This window comes from Gymnogyps californianus, chromosome 24 (genome assembly GCF_018139145.2).
Source record: "Gymnogyps californianus isolate 813 chromosome 24, ASM1813914v2, whole genome shotgun sequence".
NCBI lineage: Eukaryota > Metazoa > Chordata > Aves > Accipitriformes > Cathartidae > Gymnogyps > Gymnogyps californianus.
The window spans coordinates 2,852,171-2,865,477 of NC_059494.1; the positions used below are offsets into that span (position 1 = coordinate 2,852,171).

Genomic DNA, 13,307 nt, shown 5'->3' on the forward strand with positions numbered 1-13,307 from the left:
TTGTTTACTCCTTCATCCCTTCTAGGAAAAAGCCATGTTGATTCAGTTTCTTAGGGCCCGGGTCCTCACCCCTTCTGTGCCCGGGGAGATGCACTCCTCCCGCCCTGCTGAGCAGGCAGCTGGCTGCCCCTGCCAGACTCCCGTGGTGCTTTCTCCCCCCTTCGCCCCTGGGAGACCTTCAGCACTGAGTCTTTGTGGTCCCAAGTAATGCTGTCTCCACTGTCTCTGCTCTATATAGAGCAGCCCGGTCCCTTTCTGCTGCCCATGACAGCAAGTTTTTTCCCTAATGTTTCATATCCCGCTTGCACACATGGTTATAAACCTTGTCCTAGCTTAAATAGCTTCTTCCCCAGGTATTAGTACTCACCAAGACACTGGTATATTTATGCCCTCTTAATCGTTGTTTAGTTTAACCATGCACAGATTTAGCCTCTTCATCATTTCATAAATACATCCTGATGTGATTGTTCCTGTTGTTCTCTCCCAATTGCCGGCCGTTTATCAGTGTCAGTAACGCAGGGCTGTAACTAACCCAGTGCAGCCTCGGCAGAAGTACGATCCAAGGCCTCTGTATTGCCACCTGAAATTGCACTGATGCTTTTGCCACCGGGTTGCACTGCATCATGCCAGAGGGGGAATTATCTCAGGTATCACTCTGGATGCGCTTGGGGCCAGGGAAGATGGGACGTGAGCACGCTGTGCCACCGGGCTGGGGCTTTTCCACAGCAAAGATCGGTTCTTGAAGGAAGCAAACGGCTAGATCTTCAGAGCCATGATCTGTCCCACGCGGAACAAGGTATTCAGAGCTTGATTTGCTGCTTTTCTCCTCTCTGACTCTTCCATTTTCGTTCCCGATTCCTCCAGTCCATTGACCCTGGCCAGCAGTTCACCTGGGAGCACTCCAACCTCGAAGTGAACAAGCCCAAAAACCGTTATGCGAACGTGATTGCCTACGACCACTCGCGTGTCATCCTGCTGCCCATTGAAGGTACTGTAGCACCTCTACTCCTACGTGTTAGTGCTAGGCTGAAGTTGCTGCAGGGAAATGTATTGCACATGCTCTTCTCCCTTCCCTGTTACCCTCTATTTATATTCTTCTCTTAGCATCTCCCTGGGAGTTTAGCAAGCAGGAGATACCTCTGTAAACCAGGCATTTGTTAAATTCTGGTGACTGACATATTCCCTGGAGCTGCAATCTCTCATTTCAAGGGCTGGTTTATCAAGAAACTGTCTTCCCTTTACTTGGAGATCCCTGCTCGATACGTTTCTGACTAACAGGAAGAATTCAGATCACATAGTGCTTTAGAGAGAGCAGGAACAGGGCAGTGGGTGGCAATGGATGTGGAGTGTATCTGTACAGCAGATGAATGAGAAGTAAGCACAGGGCTAATTGTACAAATGTGAGTGTCAGCAACATAGCAAAGATGTGGCTGCTGAGTTGTACAGACATAAAGATTACTTGATAGGCAGCTCCTGCTGCCGTCCTGGCCCCTAAAAGGCTAAGAATAAGAAGGGGTTAGTGTTAGCCTGGTAGGTCATAAATTGTTTCCTGAGCTTCTTATGTGAGTGATGGAACAGTCAGAAAATTTACATTAAATTTCACAACTGGTGGCTCTTGACAGAGGTGCTCTGGTGCACACTAGGATAAGAGGGGCTTTTGGTGGAGAGGAGATGGAGTTTAACAGGGCACCTGCTTTGGTTGCTGCTGCCGAGATAATACTGAAGTTTCGTCGTCTCAGGTTGTGTGTGGCTGTGCTGTACAGATAAAGCATTTAAGGCCAGTCTTGCATTGCCAAGAGCTGATCATCTGAGCAGAGGGGATATGGGATGTCCTAATAACCCCCTGGTGAATGTAAAGGTTAATTCAGAAGCCTTCGTGATAAGGGAATTGCTAGAATAGTGTCCCTCTGCCGAGGTAACTCTGGGGGACGCAGGGAAGTGGAAGAGCTGTTCCTAAGGTAACAACAGGTCATGGTGATTTGCCAAAAAGCTGCACAAATCTGGATTGGTCTTGTCTGCCATTAGAGGATTTTAAACATTTCTCATTGTGAAGATGACTGTGTTCTGGCTTGTTTTTCTTCTGAGATTAATATTGTATGAGCCAAGGAAAGCAAAGTCTTTAAAAAGTTGCCTTGTCATTCGAGGGAAAAGAGAAGAGCACAAGTGTAGAAATGAAGGACGCTGTGGGCTGGTCTCTGCTCTCAGGAAAAGAGAAGCACAGGGCTGGATGCAGGCAGCAGGCCTAACTCTGTCCAGGTGGCATCGTGAGGGACCGATGGTGCAAGTATGACAGGCTGAGGTTTAATTTGCAAGCATCTGAGGGGTTCTGACATGTCTCGGCTGGTGTGTTCCTTCCTACCAGGCTGTATTTTATGGTGAGGGCTGGAAGATGAAAGGAGTTGGAGGAATTAGTTGTTGCTTTCTCTTTGTTTTAAATCTGGATTTGTCAAGGCTGCAGATTGTCACTGTCTGCTTGGTCAGGAAGAAGTAGTGGCTTTAATTCCGTGACTTCTCTGTAACTGGGCCTGTCACACAGCAAAACATTGCAGGAGCTCATGGCCACCATTTTAAATTACAGAGTGGACCCGAGGGGGCTGGAGAGGAGATTAATTCCAGAAGCTCAGCCTTGATCACGTTCCTCCTGCTGCTGCACAGCCGCCTTCCCTCCTGAAACTTCAGATTGGGAAGGAATGGGGGCAGGGAACCCTCCAGAAATTTAATCAAAAGGCATTTCTACCAGCAGCTGAAATTACCAAGTACCCTTGAGGACTGGCAGGCAATTCAGCGTGGATTGCACCTCGCCAACAGAAGCAGCAGTGTCTATTGCTACAGCGGGATGAGGACTAGCAACCCAATTCCATATTGGTGCTGCTCCCCACCCTTGGCTCCCCCTCGAGACAGGAGTTAAGCGTTCTGTACCGAGTTAATCATAGGTTAGCAGAAACCTGCCAACCTTGCCAGCCGCTCTGCTGTAATTAGGAATGGGCCAAATTGCCAAACAGTGCAGATCCTCCGTGCCAGTCTCAGAGGCTCTCTAAAGCTGAACCTGAACATCGGTGCTTGCCAGTGTCCATTTTAACTTCAGAGCAGTTTTCTCCTGCCATGTCCCAATCACCCTCTTCACTCTGGCAGTACCTCCTGCTGCTCATATCAAACCCCTCAAGCAAGGACACAGGCAAGCAGCTGTAACTCAATAGCATGTAACTCATGCAAATAGAAAAAAAAACCCGCTCCTAAAAATGACAGCGGACAATTTAAAGCAAGTCAAAGCCTGTAATTTCAAAGCCTTTACTGGCTGAATCAAGCCTGGTTTTATTCCTTACTTTGTCCAGCTGTAGCTTACTGCCTGGGATTAGGCTACGGACTGCGCAGTGCATCGACCAGGTGCATTTGCTGCCCAGACTCTGGGCATTCCGGGACAAGGACTTGGTTTTGTCCTATGAGACCAGTGAAGCAAGAGCCCTAGGCCAGGACTTTTGCTCCTATTAGCAACACCAGTAAGAAGACCATGGTTTCAAGGCTTGATATTTGGTCTCTTTAATATCTTTTGCAAGAAGTTATTTGCTTCCCTGCAATGCAGACCTTCAAGACAGGAGCTTCAGCTAGGAAAAACTTGCAAAGAGCTGTGATTCTAACGCACCAAGCCATGAAGGCTCTGGTGTTTTTGCAGGGGAATTATCTGTAACAACATTCCTGCAAAGATCTCCTCATGCTTCCAACTATATGAAGTCCTGTGCAATTTCACTAACTTGCTTTTGCTGATCTCCTGCAGGAATTGTGGGCAGTGATTATATTAACGCCAACTACATTGATGGCTACCGGAAGCAGAATGCCTACATTGCCACGCAGGGGCCTCTGCCAGAGACCTTTGGAGACTTTTGGAGGATGGTGTGGGAGCAGCGTTCAGCTACTATTGTTATGATGACTAAGCTGGAGGAGAAATCACGGGTAAGATGCATGAGAGGGATGACTGGTTAGTCATAATCCTGGGGGATTGGAGGGTAGGGTTGGGGAACAGCAAATCCCTTTGATCTGCAGCCCACATTTATGTCAGTGGAGGATTTCTGCCTGCTTTGCCAGCACCCTGAAAGTTCAGTGATTCATTGCTTTTAAAAAACCAAACCATTCACCCTGGAAAGCTGCAGCCTCCTTTGCGACTCCAAGAGAAGAGGACACTCAATCCCATTGCATGCTTTGTAGGTCTGTCTCGGAGTTAATCATGTGGCAAGTTTCACATTCAGTTCTCTTGTTTAACAAGCCCCAGTACATTCACTCTAATCTTCAGGATCATTCCAGTCTATTGTCTACATGATTGATGTGGTGCATCAAAGCCTGTGCTTAGTCAGTAGGAGCTTTTCACGCTGGGTCTGTCCCTGTTGTGGTGCTCTGGAAAGACGTTTCTTGCACCTTCCCTCCCCTTTGCGACCTGGCCAGCTTCACCTGTAACAACATCAGGGCAGTTCTGGAATGAACTTCCCCTGCAGCGCAGGGTTTGTTCCAGCATTGAGCAATGTCTCCTGTCTTCCAGATAAAGTGTGACCAGTACTGGCCGGGCCGAGGTACAGACACCTACGGAATGATTCAAGTGACGTTACTCGATACCATTGAATTGGCCACATTCTGTGTTCGAACATTCTCCCTTCATAAGGTAAGCTTTCTCCCGCTCCTGGTTTTTCCCCGGAGATGGGCTACAGCGCGCTCTCCGTACACAGCACCGGCAGGGTATGGCGGTGTGCTGGTACCTCACGTTACTCTCGGTGCTCTTTTGTCTTTGCAGAATGGCTCCAGTGAGAAGCGGGAGGTGCGCCAGTTCCAGTTCACAGCGTGGCCTGACCACGGCGTACCTGAGTACCCCACCCCATTCCTGGCTTTTCTGAGACGGGTGAAAACCTGCAACCCCCCTGATGCTGGTCCCATTGTGGTGCACTGCAGGTACCGATTTCCTTCACCTAACTCTTGCGTGGGGCTGTCTGCAAGGGAGGCAGAAGTTCAGAAGGATGTTGATTTGCACCTAGGAGACGTGTACAGTCTCCTAGCGAGTACCCAGCAGGCGAGACCTGTCCTGTAAAGTGGATTCCCAGACAGCATCTGAGGAGGATACTTGGGGTTTTCATTGAGCGCAGAACTTCCTGAGACGATGAGTGGTTTAGTTTGCACCAAACCACTCAGATCTTGTTAGCAACGGGAAGTGCCCCGTGCTGTACGGGTGTCTGGTTCTGTGTGTAGGGGTTGTTTCTTGTCACAGTGGGAAAGGAGGAAGATTGAGTGCGACCTAGGAAGCTGCTTGGTGTTGCTGCATCAGGTGTTTGGGAGGCAGAGCTGCCTCGGCTGTCAAAGGGAGAGCCGACAGTGATTGAAGGGGGGGGGGGGCGGTTTGAGTGCTGCAGCCATTCTGATAATGACAAACTGAAGGCCCCTATGGGCAGGTAGCGTTCCCTAATTCAATTTACAACCCAACAAGGAACGCTTGCAGCTTCAACTTAGATAAATCCCGGTGTTCCTCAGGAGGGTGTGGAGGAGCCTGCAGGTTACTCGGCACTGAGGAGAGACATCTGAATTTTACAGGCTGCTGGGGGAAGCTAATCCTGCCTCTCCTAGAGGATGCCATTTAAACAGTCTTTGTAAGTGGGCAACTTATCACTAACCTTGCAGATGGCAATTATCGTGCACCTCTCAGAAAATGAATAGAGAGAGCTGTCAGCTCACAACGTGCAGGAACTGGCTCCCAGATCAGCTGCTAAATTCTTGCCAAAGCTCCACTCACCTGCTTGGTTCGGGTGTTAGGCAGTCTAATTAACAGAGATCAAGGGGGCTTTATGAAAAAAGGGACTGCACTGGAATAGTAAAAGGAAACCTTTATTAGCAGCAGCAAATGCATAGACCCACAGAGCCCTGCTGATTCACAAATGCCATTACACACAAGTTCGATGTTACCTTGATGCACAAAAACATTTAGGGGAAGAGGTGACGCATGTTACTCATTACAACATCAGTAGTTTCTCAGCTGCTGAAAGATCTGAGTGATCAAACATGCTTTTTAAGCCCTTAGATCGTTCCAGCCTTTAGTTCAAGCCTAGAGCCCCCTACCTAGAATTGTCATAATCGTGTCTCTGCCCAGAGAGCTCCCGTCCTGGGGATGTCACAGATGAAGAGGCAGGAGAAACGGGGCAGATCAGTATCAATAGGCACGTCACCAGAGGCAACTTTTCATCTTCCATCCTGTCCTCAGGTGACGTAAGACCAAACTTGGTTTGGGAAGTTTTTGCTAAACTGAGCTGAACAAAGCAAACCTCTGCACGTTGCAAACTCTTTGGGGCTAAGCCTGAGTACCTCTGCATACAGACCGGCACAGAAGGTGAGGGGACCTTTCCATCCGCTGGCTCTGATCCAGCAGCCTCTCCCTGCTGATGTGGCAGCTCTGGCCCAGGTGGGGTTCAGAGAAACAGCTTTTTCGGCTCCAGTGCAGGCTTTACCGGCCCCAGTGCAGCACTGTGCTCATGCACTAGAGTGACTCGGAGCAGCCGTGACTTTGGCGTCACCGCTGTCCTCCACGGCATGCTGTACAACTGTCCAAACCCTCCAACACTGTGTTTTTAAACTATGTCAAGAGCAACACACTGAGGTGAGTGGGCAGCACCGGTTCCATTAGGCAAGTTCCTTTAATACAATAAAATTCATGAAACGGCTGGACCCACACATTTGGCTGGTTTGCCAAGATTTCCGTTGCCTCAGTCCATCAAAAGCTGTGTTCGCAAGGCCGTGGTTCCTTCCCAGTCACTGAGTGCATTTGTTGTTCGTGCTCTGCCTTGTGCATCTGTTTCTACCCTGTGTTTACTGCTGTTCGTGGCAGTGGAAAGATCCTCACTCGTGGGTGGCCTTCTGGCATATCTTTCCTCAGTGGTAGAATAGTCCATCGCTTCATTTTTTCCCTTTTCTTTCCAGTGCCGGCGTTGGACGGACCGGCTGCTTCATTGTGATCGACGCCATGCTAGAGAGGATAAAACATGAGAAGACAGTGGACATTTATGGGCACGTCACTCTCATGAGGTCACAGCGCAACTACATGGTACAGACAGAAGACCAGTACAGCTTTATACACGATGCCTTGCTTGAGGCTGTTGCTTGCGGCAACACGGAGGTCCCAGCTAGGAATCTCTACACCTACATCCAGAAACTGGCACAGATTGAAGTCGGAGAGCACGTGACAGGCATGGAGCTGGAGTTCAAGGTAATGGTAGATGCTTGAACGGGGACAGCAGTCACTGGGGAAGGCTCTGTATTCCTCAGGAGCTTTGTTCTGCTGGCACTCACGCATAGCAGACAGGGAGCCTTTATAAGGCTGATGGGAACTTTTTGGTTCCATGTTAGAGAAGTAATTACTTTTCTGACTTATGCTACTGCAGTTCCCAGAGGAGACCTACCTGTCGCTGCAGGAGGCTTGTCTGGTCATTTCAAATTGAGATTGAATTTGCTTCCTCCTTAGATTGGGTTTTTAAACTTTTTTTTTTTTTTCTCTCTGAAAGTTTTGCTTAGAGAAGGGTGTCAGACTCTGTCCCCACCCCCAAAAAAAAAAAAAGGAGGGCACACCAGGCAGAACAACGTGGTGGAACATGGAGGGCAAGTTAAGTGGGATGGCATAGGGCTCAAGCAAAAAAAAAAAAGCTGAACAAATGGTTGTGACTCTGCTTTTGCCTTCAGCGACTCGCCAACTCCAAAGCCCACACCTCCAGGTTCATCAGCGCCAACCTCCCATGCAACAAATTCAAGAATCGCCTTGTCAACATCATGCCATACGAGACCACGCGGGTCTGCCTTCAGCCCATCAGAGGAGTGGAAGGGTCAGACTACATCAATGCCAGCTTTATTGATGGCTACAGGTAAACGGCACCTTGCTGCCCTGCCGCCGTCAGGGAGTTTTCTGTGCGTATGTCTGAGGATGCCGAAGTACTAAGGGCTGGACTAGGTCTTAACATGGATAGTCTGTTGTTCTGTCCCGTCACCTAGCTATACCACACGCAGTGGTCCAATGCTAGAGGTAAATTCCCTCTTGCTGATGGCCAGCAACCCACACAGAGACTCAAATACAGCCTTCTCATAAGCTTTATTCTCTGTGGTCTTAAAATTACTTATCCCCTAAAGCAAACCAAACCCTTCTCCAGCTGCAGGTCCTAAACATAGAGTGTCAGTGAGGGGTGGATTTTGCCGTTGGGAGGTTTCTAAAAACAGATTAGCCTTTTTATTACTTTTGTGATTCGGGGACGTTGCAGTTCTGACAGCTTCCCACAGGCAATACATGCCACGTGCTCCAGCCGTAGGAGCTGCAGCCCTCCGCTGGTGTGCTCGGAGCCCAGCCAGCTAAAGCTGAGCCCTGACTGAGGGAACAAAGCAAGCCCATGTGCACGTTGCCTCCCCTCCAGGTGCACCGGGCTTAGGGCATCTCCATGCCTGGCAGTTGAATTCTTGGTGCTACTCAGGCCCACAAAACATGGATTCAAGTTCCAGGAATCCAGCATGCAGCACGTTACACCTTCTTCCATATAGGGCATCATGCTCGAGTAATCGAGGTTTACCCCTTGGAAACGGTATTTAGAGAAAGCTTCACCATTGGCTTTTTTTTTTTTTAGCACCAGACACCTCCCACCCCTTTAGACCTTGCACTGTTCTAGTTCTTCCCCAGCATTTCCATGTGTTCTCCTCCTCTCCAGCCTTTGTATGCACTTCCCAAAGCTTCTGCCCAAGCAATTCTCCACACCCCCTTGACCCACCCTTTGCGTTCGGGCTCTCTTTCAGACAACAGAAGGCGTACATTGCTACTCAAGGGCCGCTGGCAGAGACCACTGAAGATTTCTGGCGGATGTTATGGGAGAACAACTCCACCATTGTCGTGATGTTGACTAAGCTTCGCGAGATGGGTCGGGTAAGTGTGTGCTAAGGCGAAGCTTGGGGGGAAGCCTGCAGCGCAAGGGCTAACAGAGACCGACCTTTCCCCTCGGCAGGAAAAGTGCCATCAGTACTGGCCAGCGGAGCGCTCTGCCCGGTACCAGTACTTTGTAGTAGATCCCATGGCTGAATACAACATGCCTCAGTACATCCTGCGAGAATTCAAGGTCACTGATGCCAGGGTAAGTGCTGCACAATGTGCAGTCTCTGCTTGTGAGGGTTATGGCTGGGGCTGGGCTGGAGTGGTTCAAACCCCTGCAATAGGGAAGGTGGCTTACAGAAAAGAAGGGAGTTTGGTGTGGTTTGGCTCCCGTAAGAAAGACTGAGGTGTAAACGCTTTCTCTGTGAAAGTCTGGGATTATCATCAGTGGAGGAGAGCTTGGTTGTGATGAGGAACAGAACGCACAAACACAGATTGTACTTGAATATATCTTCTTCCAAGCTGAAAGTAGTTTTCTAACCACTGCTCACTAATCACAGTAGTGAGTCACTTCGCTAGAGATGTACCCAGCTTTTGGTTTTACTTGCAGCTTATTTGAGAGCAGAAATAGCATCTCCCCAAACAGCTAATAAAAACAGAGACTTGCAAAGGATACTCTGCACCCTACAGAAAATGCACACTTCTCCTCTGGCTTTAAGAGAAGCCGCCATTACTCATATTCAAAGGGGCACGTTCACTCAAATAATCTTAGATTCAATGGCAGATTTCTCATCCGAAGGAACATTTCAGTACCTTCTGAAATTTGTTTAGCAAATGTAACCCTCACTCTCAAAGTAGAGTCTCCTGCTTTTGAGGTTGCCGGTATTATAGAACCTGATATTTGCAAGGTTGAGAAGGAGGATGCCTCATCAGTCCTGGTAGAACAAGATTTATCTTCTTGTCAGCTGTAATTCTGACACTATGGCAACTCTTTCTCAAGATTGATAGAGAGGCCATAACCTCACCTTGAATGTTCCTTTGCTGAAGACTCCATCTGTGCAGTCTTTGCAGTGGTCAGGGCTTTCAGCACACCTGCCAGGAGCATAGATCTGTACCGACAAGCCGACTCCGGAAACGTCAACCGCAGCATGAGCAGCTTCATCATTATATATATAAAATATATCTATTTTCACTTGATTATAACACAAAGTTGGTTCCACTTTTTGTGCTCCTTAATGAACTAGCAACTAAAGGGGGGGGGGGGTTTGCCTTTTGTGTTCAGTAGCACAAATACAGGATGTTTTAAATATTGCTGTTTTCTCCCCCAGGACGGTCAGTCACGAACTGTTCGTCAGTTCCAGTTCACTGACTGGCCAGAACAAGGCGTGCCAAAATCAGGAGAAGGTTTTATCGATTTCATTGGACAGGTACATAAGACCAAGGAACAGTTTGGCCAGGATGGCCCCATCTCTGTCCACTGCAGGTAGGCATGCGCAAATGGAAACGTGTAACTCATCTGAGGATGCAAAAGAGCAGAAGGAATTAAAACCCTACGGCTATCTCCCCCTTTCCCACCCCATCTTTGCAGGCAGATTTCTTGGGGGTGTCTGGAGGCGGGTGCCAAACACTGTTGCTTCTGCCAACCAAACTCATCTCCCTTGAGACCTGGGCACTGCCCACAAGGCCCTTGACCCTTTATATCTAGGGGAGAGGTACAAAATGCCGATACTCTGAAGGAGATGGGAACCACAGTGTGAATCAATATTTGACCTGCAGAATTAGAAGTATTTTTTACCAGCCTTAGCCCAGTTCTGCACCTCTAACACTGCTGGGTTGTGCTTGCTGGTAGCAAGAATTGTACCTCCCCACCCCTGGGCAGCAGAGGATAATGCAGTCTTCAAATTATTTAATTTTAAAAGCCTAATGTTACATATGAGTAATAATTTTCACACTGAATGCTGTTTACCACTACCCAAAGCTTTTCATTTTTTTCATTTCGCTTCTCAAACATTTGTTTGGGTCACACACTCTGGCAGTTTTACTAGTTCCTACCTCCTGGAGGACTGACTGAGGCTCTCCAGTTCTAACATGTTCAAAAGACACAGCTCAACCATGCCGTAACCTCAGCATTTAGAGAAGCATTTGAACATTGTTACATACAGTTTCCTTTTTTTCTCCCATTCCCGCAGTGCTGGCGTGGGCAGGACTGGAGTGTTCATCACATTGAGTATCGTCCTGGAAAGAATGCGTTATGAGGGTGTTGTAGATATTTTCCAGACAGTAAAGATGCTGCGAACACAACGACCTGCTATGGTGCAAACAGAGGTAAGGTGGAGTGGGAAACCCGTCCTCTGTCACAGCTCGGAGGGCTGAGTAGCAAAGCAGCATGGCTGCAGCCAGTCCCTCGGCGGAGCACGCTTTTTGCCTCTCTAACCACTAGCAAAACCTTACCCGAAGATTCTCAGCAAGCCCAGGCTGCACTGCTGATTTTACCCAAGTAATAATAATAATAAAAAAAAATATCCCATTGTTATAAAGTCTCTTAAAGATTTCATCCCAGTCTGCCAGCCTCAATTCTTATCTCATCCCCGCCTCTGAGGTAAGGGGGACTCACCTGCCCCTAAACACAGCCCACGCTGGCTGCAGAGCCAGAAGGGTTAGTGGTGGGATGATTGGTATCTAGAGATGCACAAACAATAAAGGGAAGGGATTTCCTTTCCCAGTAGTTCGCAGCTCTTTTAGAAAAAATGAGTCTGTGCATGGTTCCTGCCCAAGTGCTAGCTGGAAGGCAGGGCAGGAATCCTGAAGAGCTGTTTCAAACCTCTGAAGCCGGTTCTCTTTGCTGTTCGCAGGATGAATACCAGTTCTGTTACCAGGCAGCTCTGGAGTATCTGGGAAGTTTTGATCACTATGCAACATAAAAAGCCATCCGTTGTGCAGACTCTACCAACCACTTAAGTCCTGGAAGGCCTCTTTTGACCCAGGAGGAGCGCTTGAACTTAAAAAACTGAATCAGAAGAAGTACCTTTTCATCTGGACAATGCATTGGGGAGCAGGGGGAAGGATTGAAAGGAACACCCCTTCAGGAACTCCATGTTGTAACCTGGACCGTGAAGAGGCAGCTCAGGAGATTGCTGAAGGACTGCTTTAAGTGGTGAACCGCTCTTGTTACCTCAAGTGGTGTTCGCTGTGGAGGACGTATGGACATCATGAAACAGATCCAAAAGCTAAAACACACCTTGCGAAACGTTACCGCTGGAGAAGGGAAGGAAACCGACTTTGGTTACATCATTAGAGTTCAGTTTATTTACTAATATAGTTGGCAGTCTTTAAAGGAAGTCACTTGCAGAATTGAAGGTGTTCTGTAAAAGATGAGAAAAGGAACTAAATCTCAACACTTAGGCAAACTTAGGGTCAGGAGTTCTTCTAGCTGGAGTCTTAATAATCTCAGTATCAACATTGGGATGATTCTGGGCTTACAGGCACCTTGCAAACAGCATTCACTGAATGCCCCTGCCACGCGAGAAGTTTTATAGCTCACATTTTGAATACTTGGAACATTCCTCATTTCTTCTAATTCCAAAATTTTATTTTTTAGGATATTTAAAATTCTAGAGAAAGAGAGAGATACAAACCCCAGACCTGGCTGTGTGGTGTGGCCTCCTCCCCTCGCACACCAGTGGGACAGGTAGAGGTGGCAGCTCCCCTGGGCTGGGTTCGCTGACTGCTGGTTCTGTTCCCCCTTTTCAGCACATCCAGCTAACAGAAAGGCATTAATTTGAGCGGTGGTGGGACACCCCGTCAAGAAAGGCAGCCCCTTTCCCATTCTCTTTGCACATTCACACAACCCCGCTTCTGCCGCACGCAGCTGCGCCGCCCCCGCCAGTTCCTGCCGCAGAAGGCCGGGAGCATCTCTCTGAGAGGAGCCCCAGCAGCACCCTTACGAAATTTATTTCCAATAGCCAACTGGTTCTTGCTGCCAGCCCCTCACCTCTGAACACAGCGGCTCTCCGGGAGCGAGGCAGAGATACTCTCAGGACTGTCCCGGTACCACGTCACACCAAGCTCACTGGCACAGCTACGAACATGCCCTAGCTGTATAAATAACTGGGAAAGATCAAGTAAGATGCATTCGATGGCATATACTGTGAGTGGCTTTCTTTAAAGTATCGATGTAACTGTAACAAGTGACATTACCTTTTTTTTAAATAGTGTATTTTTTCCTTTTTTTTAAAAAGAAAGACAAAGAATATCAGTCAATGAATTTAAAAGAAAAATTTGCTTATTTGTTCATATTATGTTCAAAGACAGTCTATTTTTTCACTGTAGAAATGTTACGTGTAATGGCTGTGATATATAAAAATGCAGTGCAAATTGCTACTTCTACATATTGCTTTTCTACCATTTAAAAGGTTTAACTTGCTCATGTAAGAACAAAATATCCTTT

General features: G+C 48.0%; 1 protein-coding gene across 1 annotated transcript in view; it reads left to right on the forward strand.

Moving 5' to 3' along the window:
* PTPRS (protein tyrosine phosphatase receptor type S) overlaps positions 1-13,246 on the forward strand; it is a 164,578-nt gene extending 151,332 nt beyond the window's left edge. Inside the window, 11 exon segments of the mRNA XM_050910677.1 lie at positions 865-988; positions 3,773-3,948; positions 4,529-4,648; positions 4,778-4,932; positions 6,943-7,228; positions 7,699-7,877; positions 8,791-8,917; positions 8,997-9,122; positions 10,189-10,343; positions 11,050-11,185; positions 11,713-13,246. Coding sequence (XP_050766634.1) covers positions 865-988; positions 3,773-3,948; positions 4,529-4,648; positions 4,778-4,932; positions 6,943-7,228; positions 7,699-7,877; positions 8,791-8,917; positions 8,997-9,122; positions 10,189-10,343; positions 11,050-11,185; positions 11,713-11,781 — 1,653 coding nt within the window. The 3' untranslated portion in view covers positions 11,782-13,246.
* Positions 13,247-13,307: the final 61 nt, after the last annotated feature.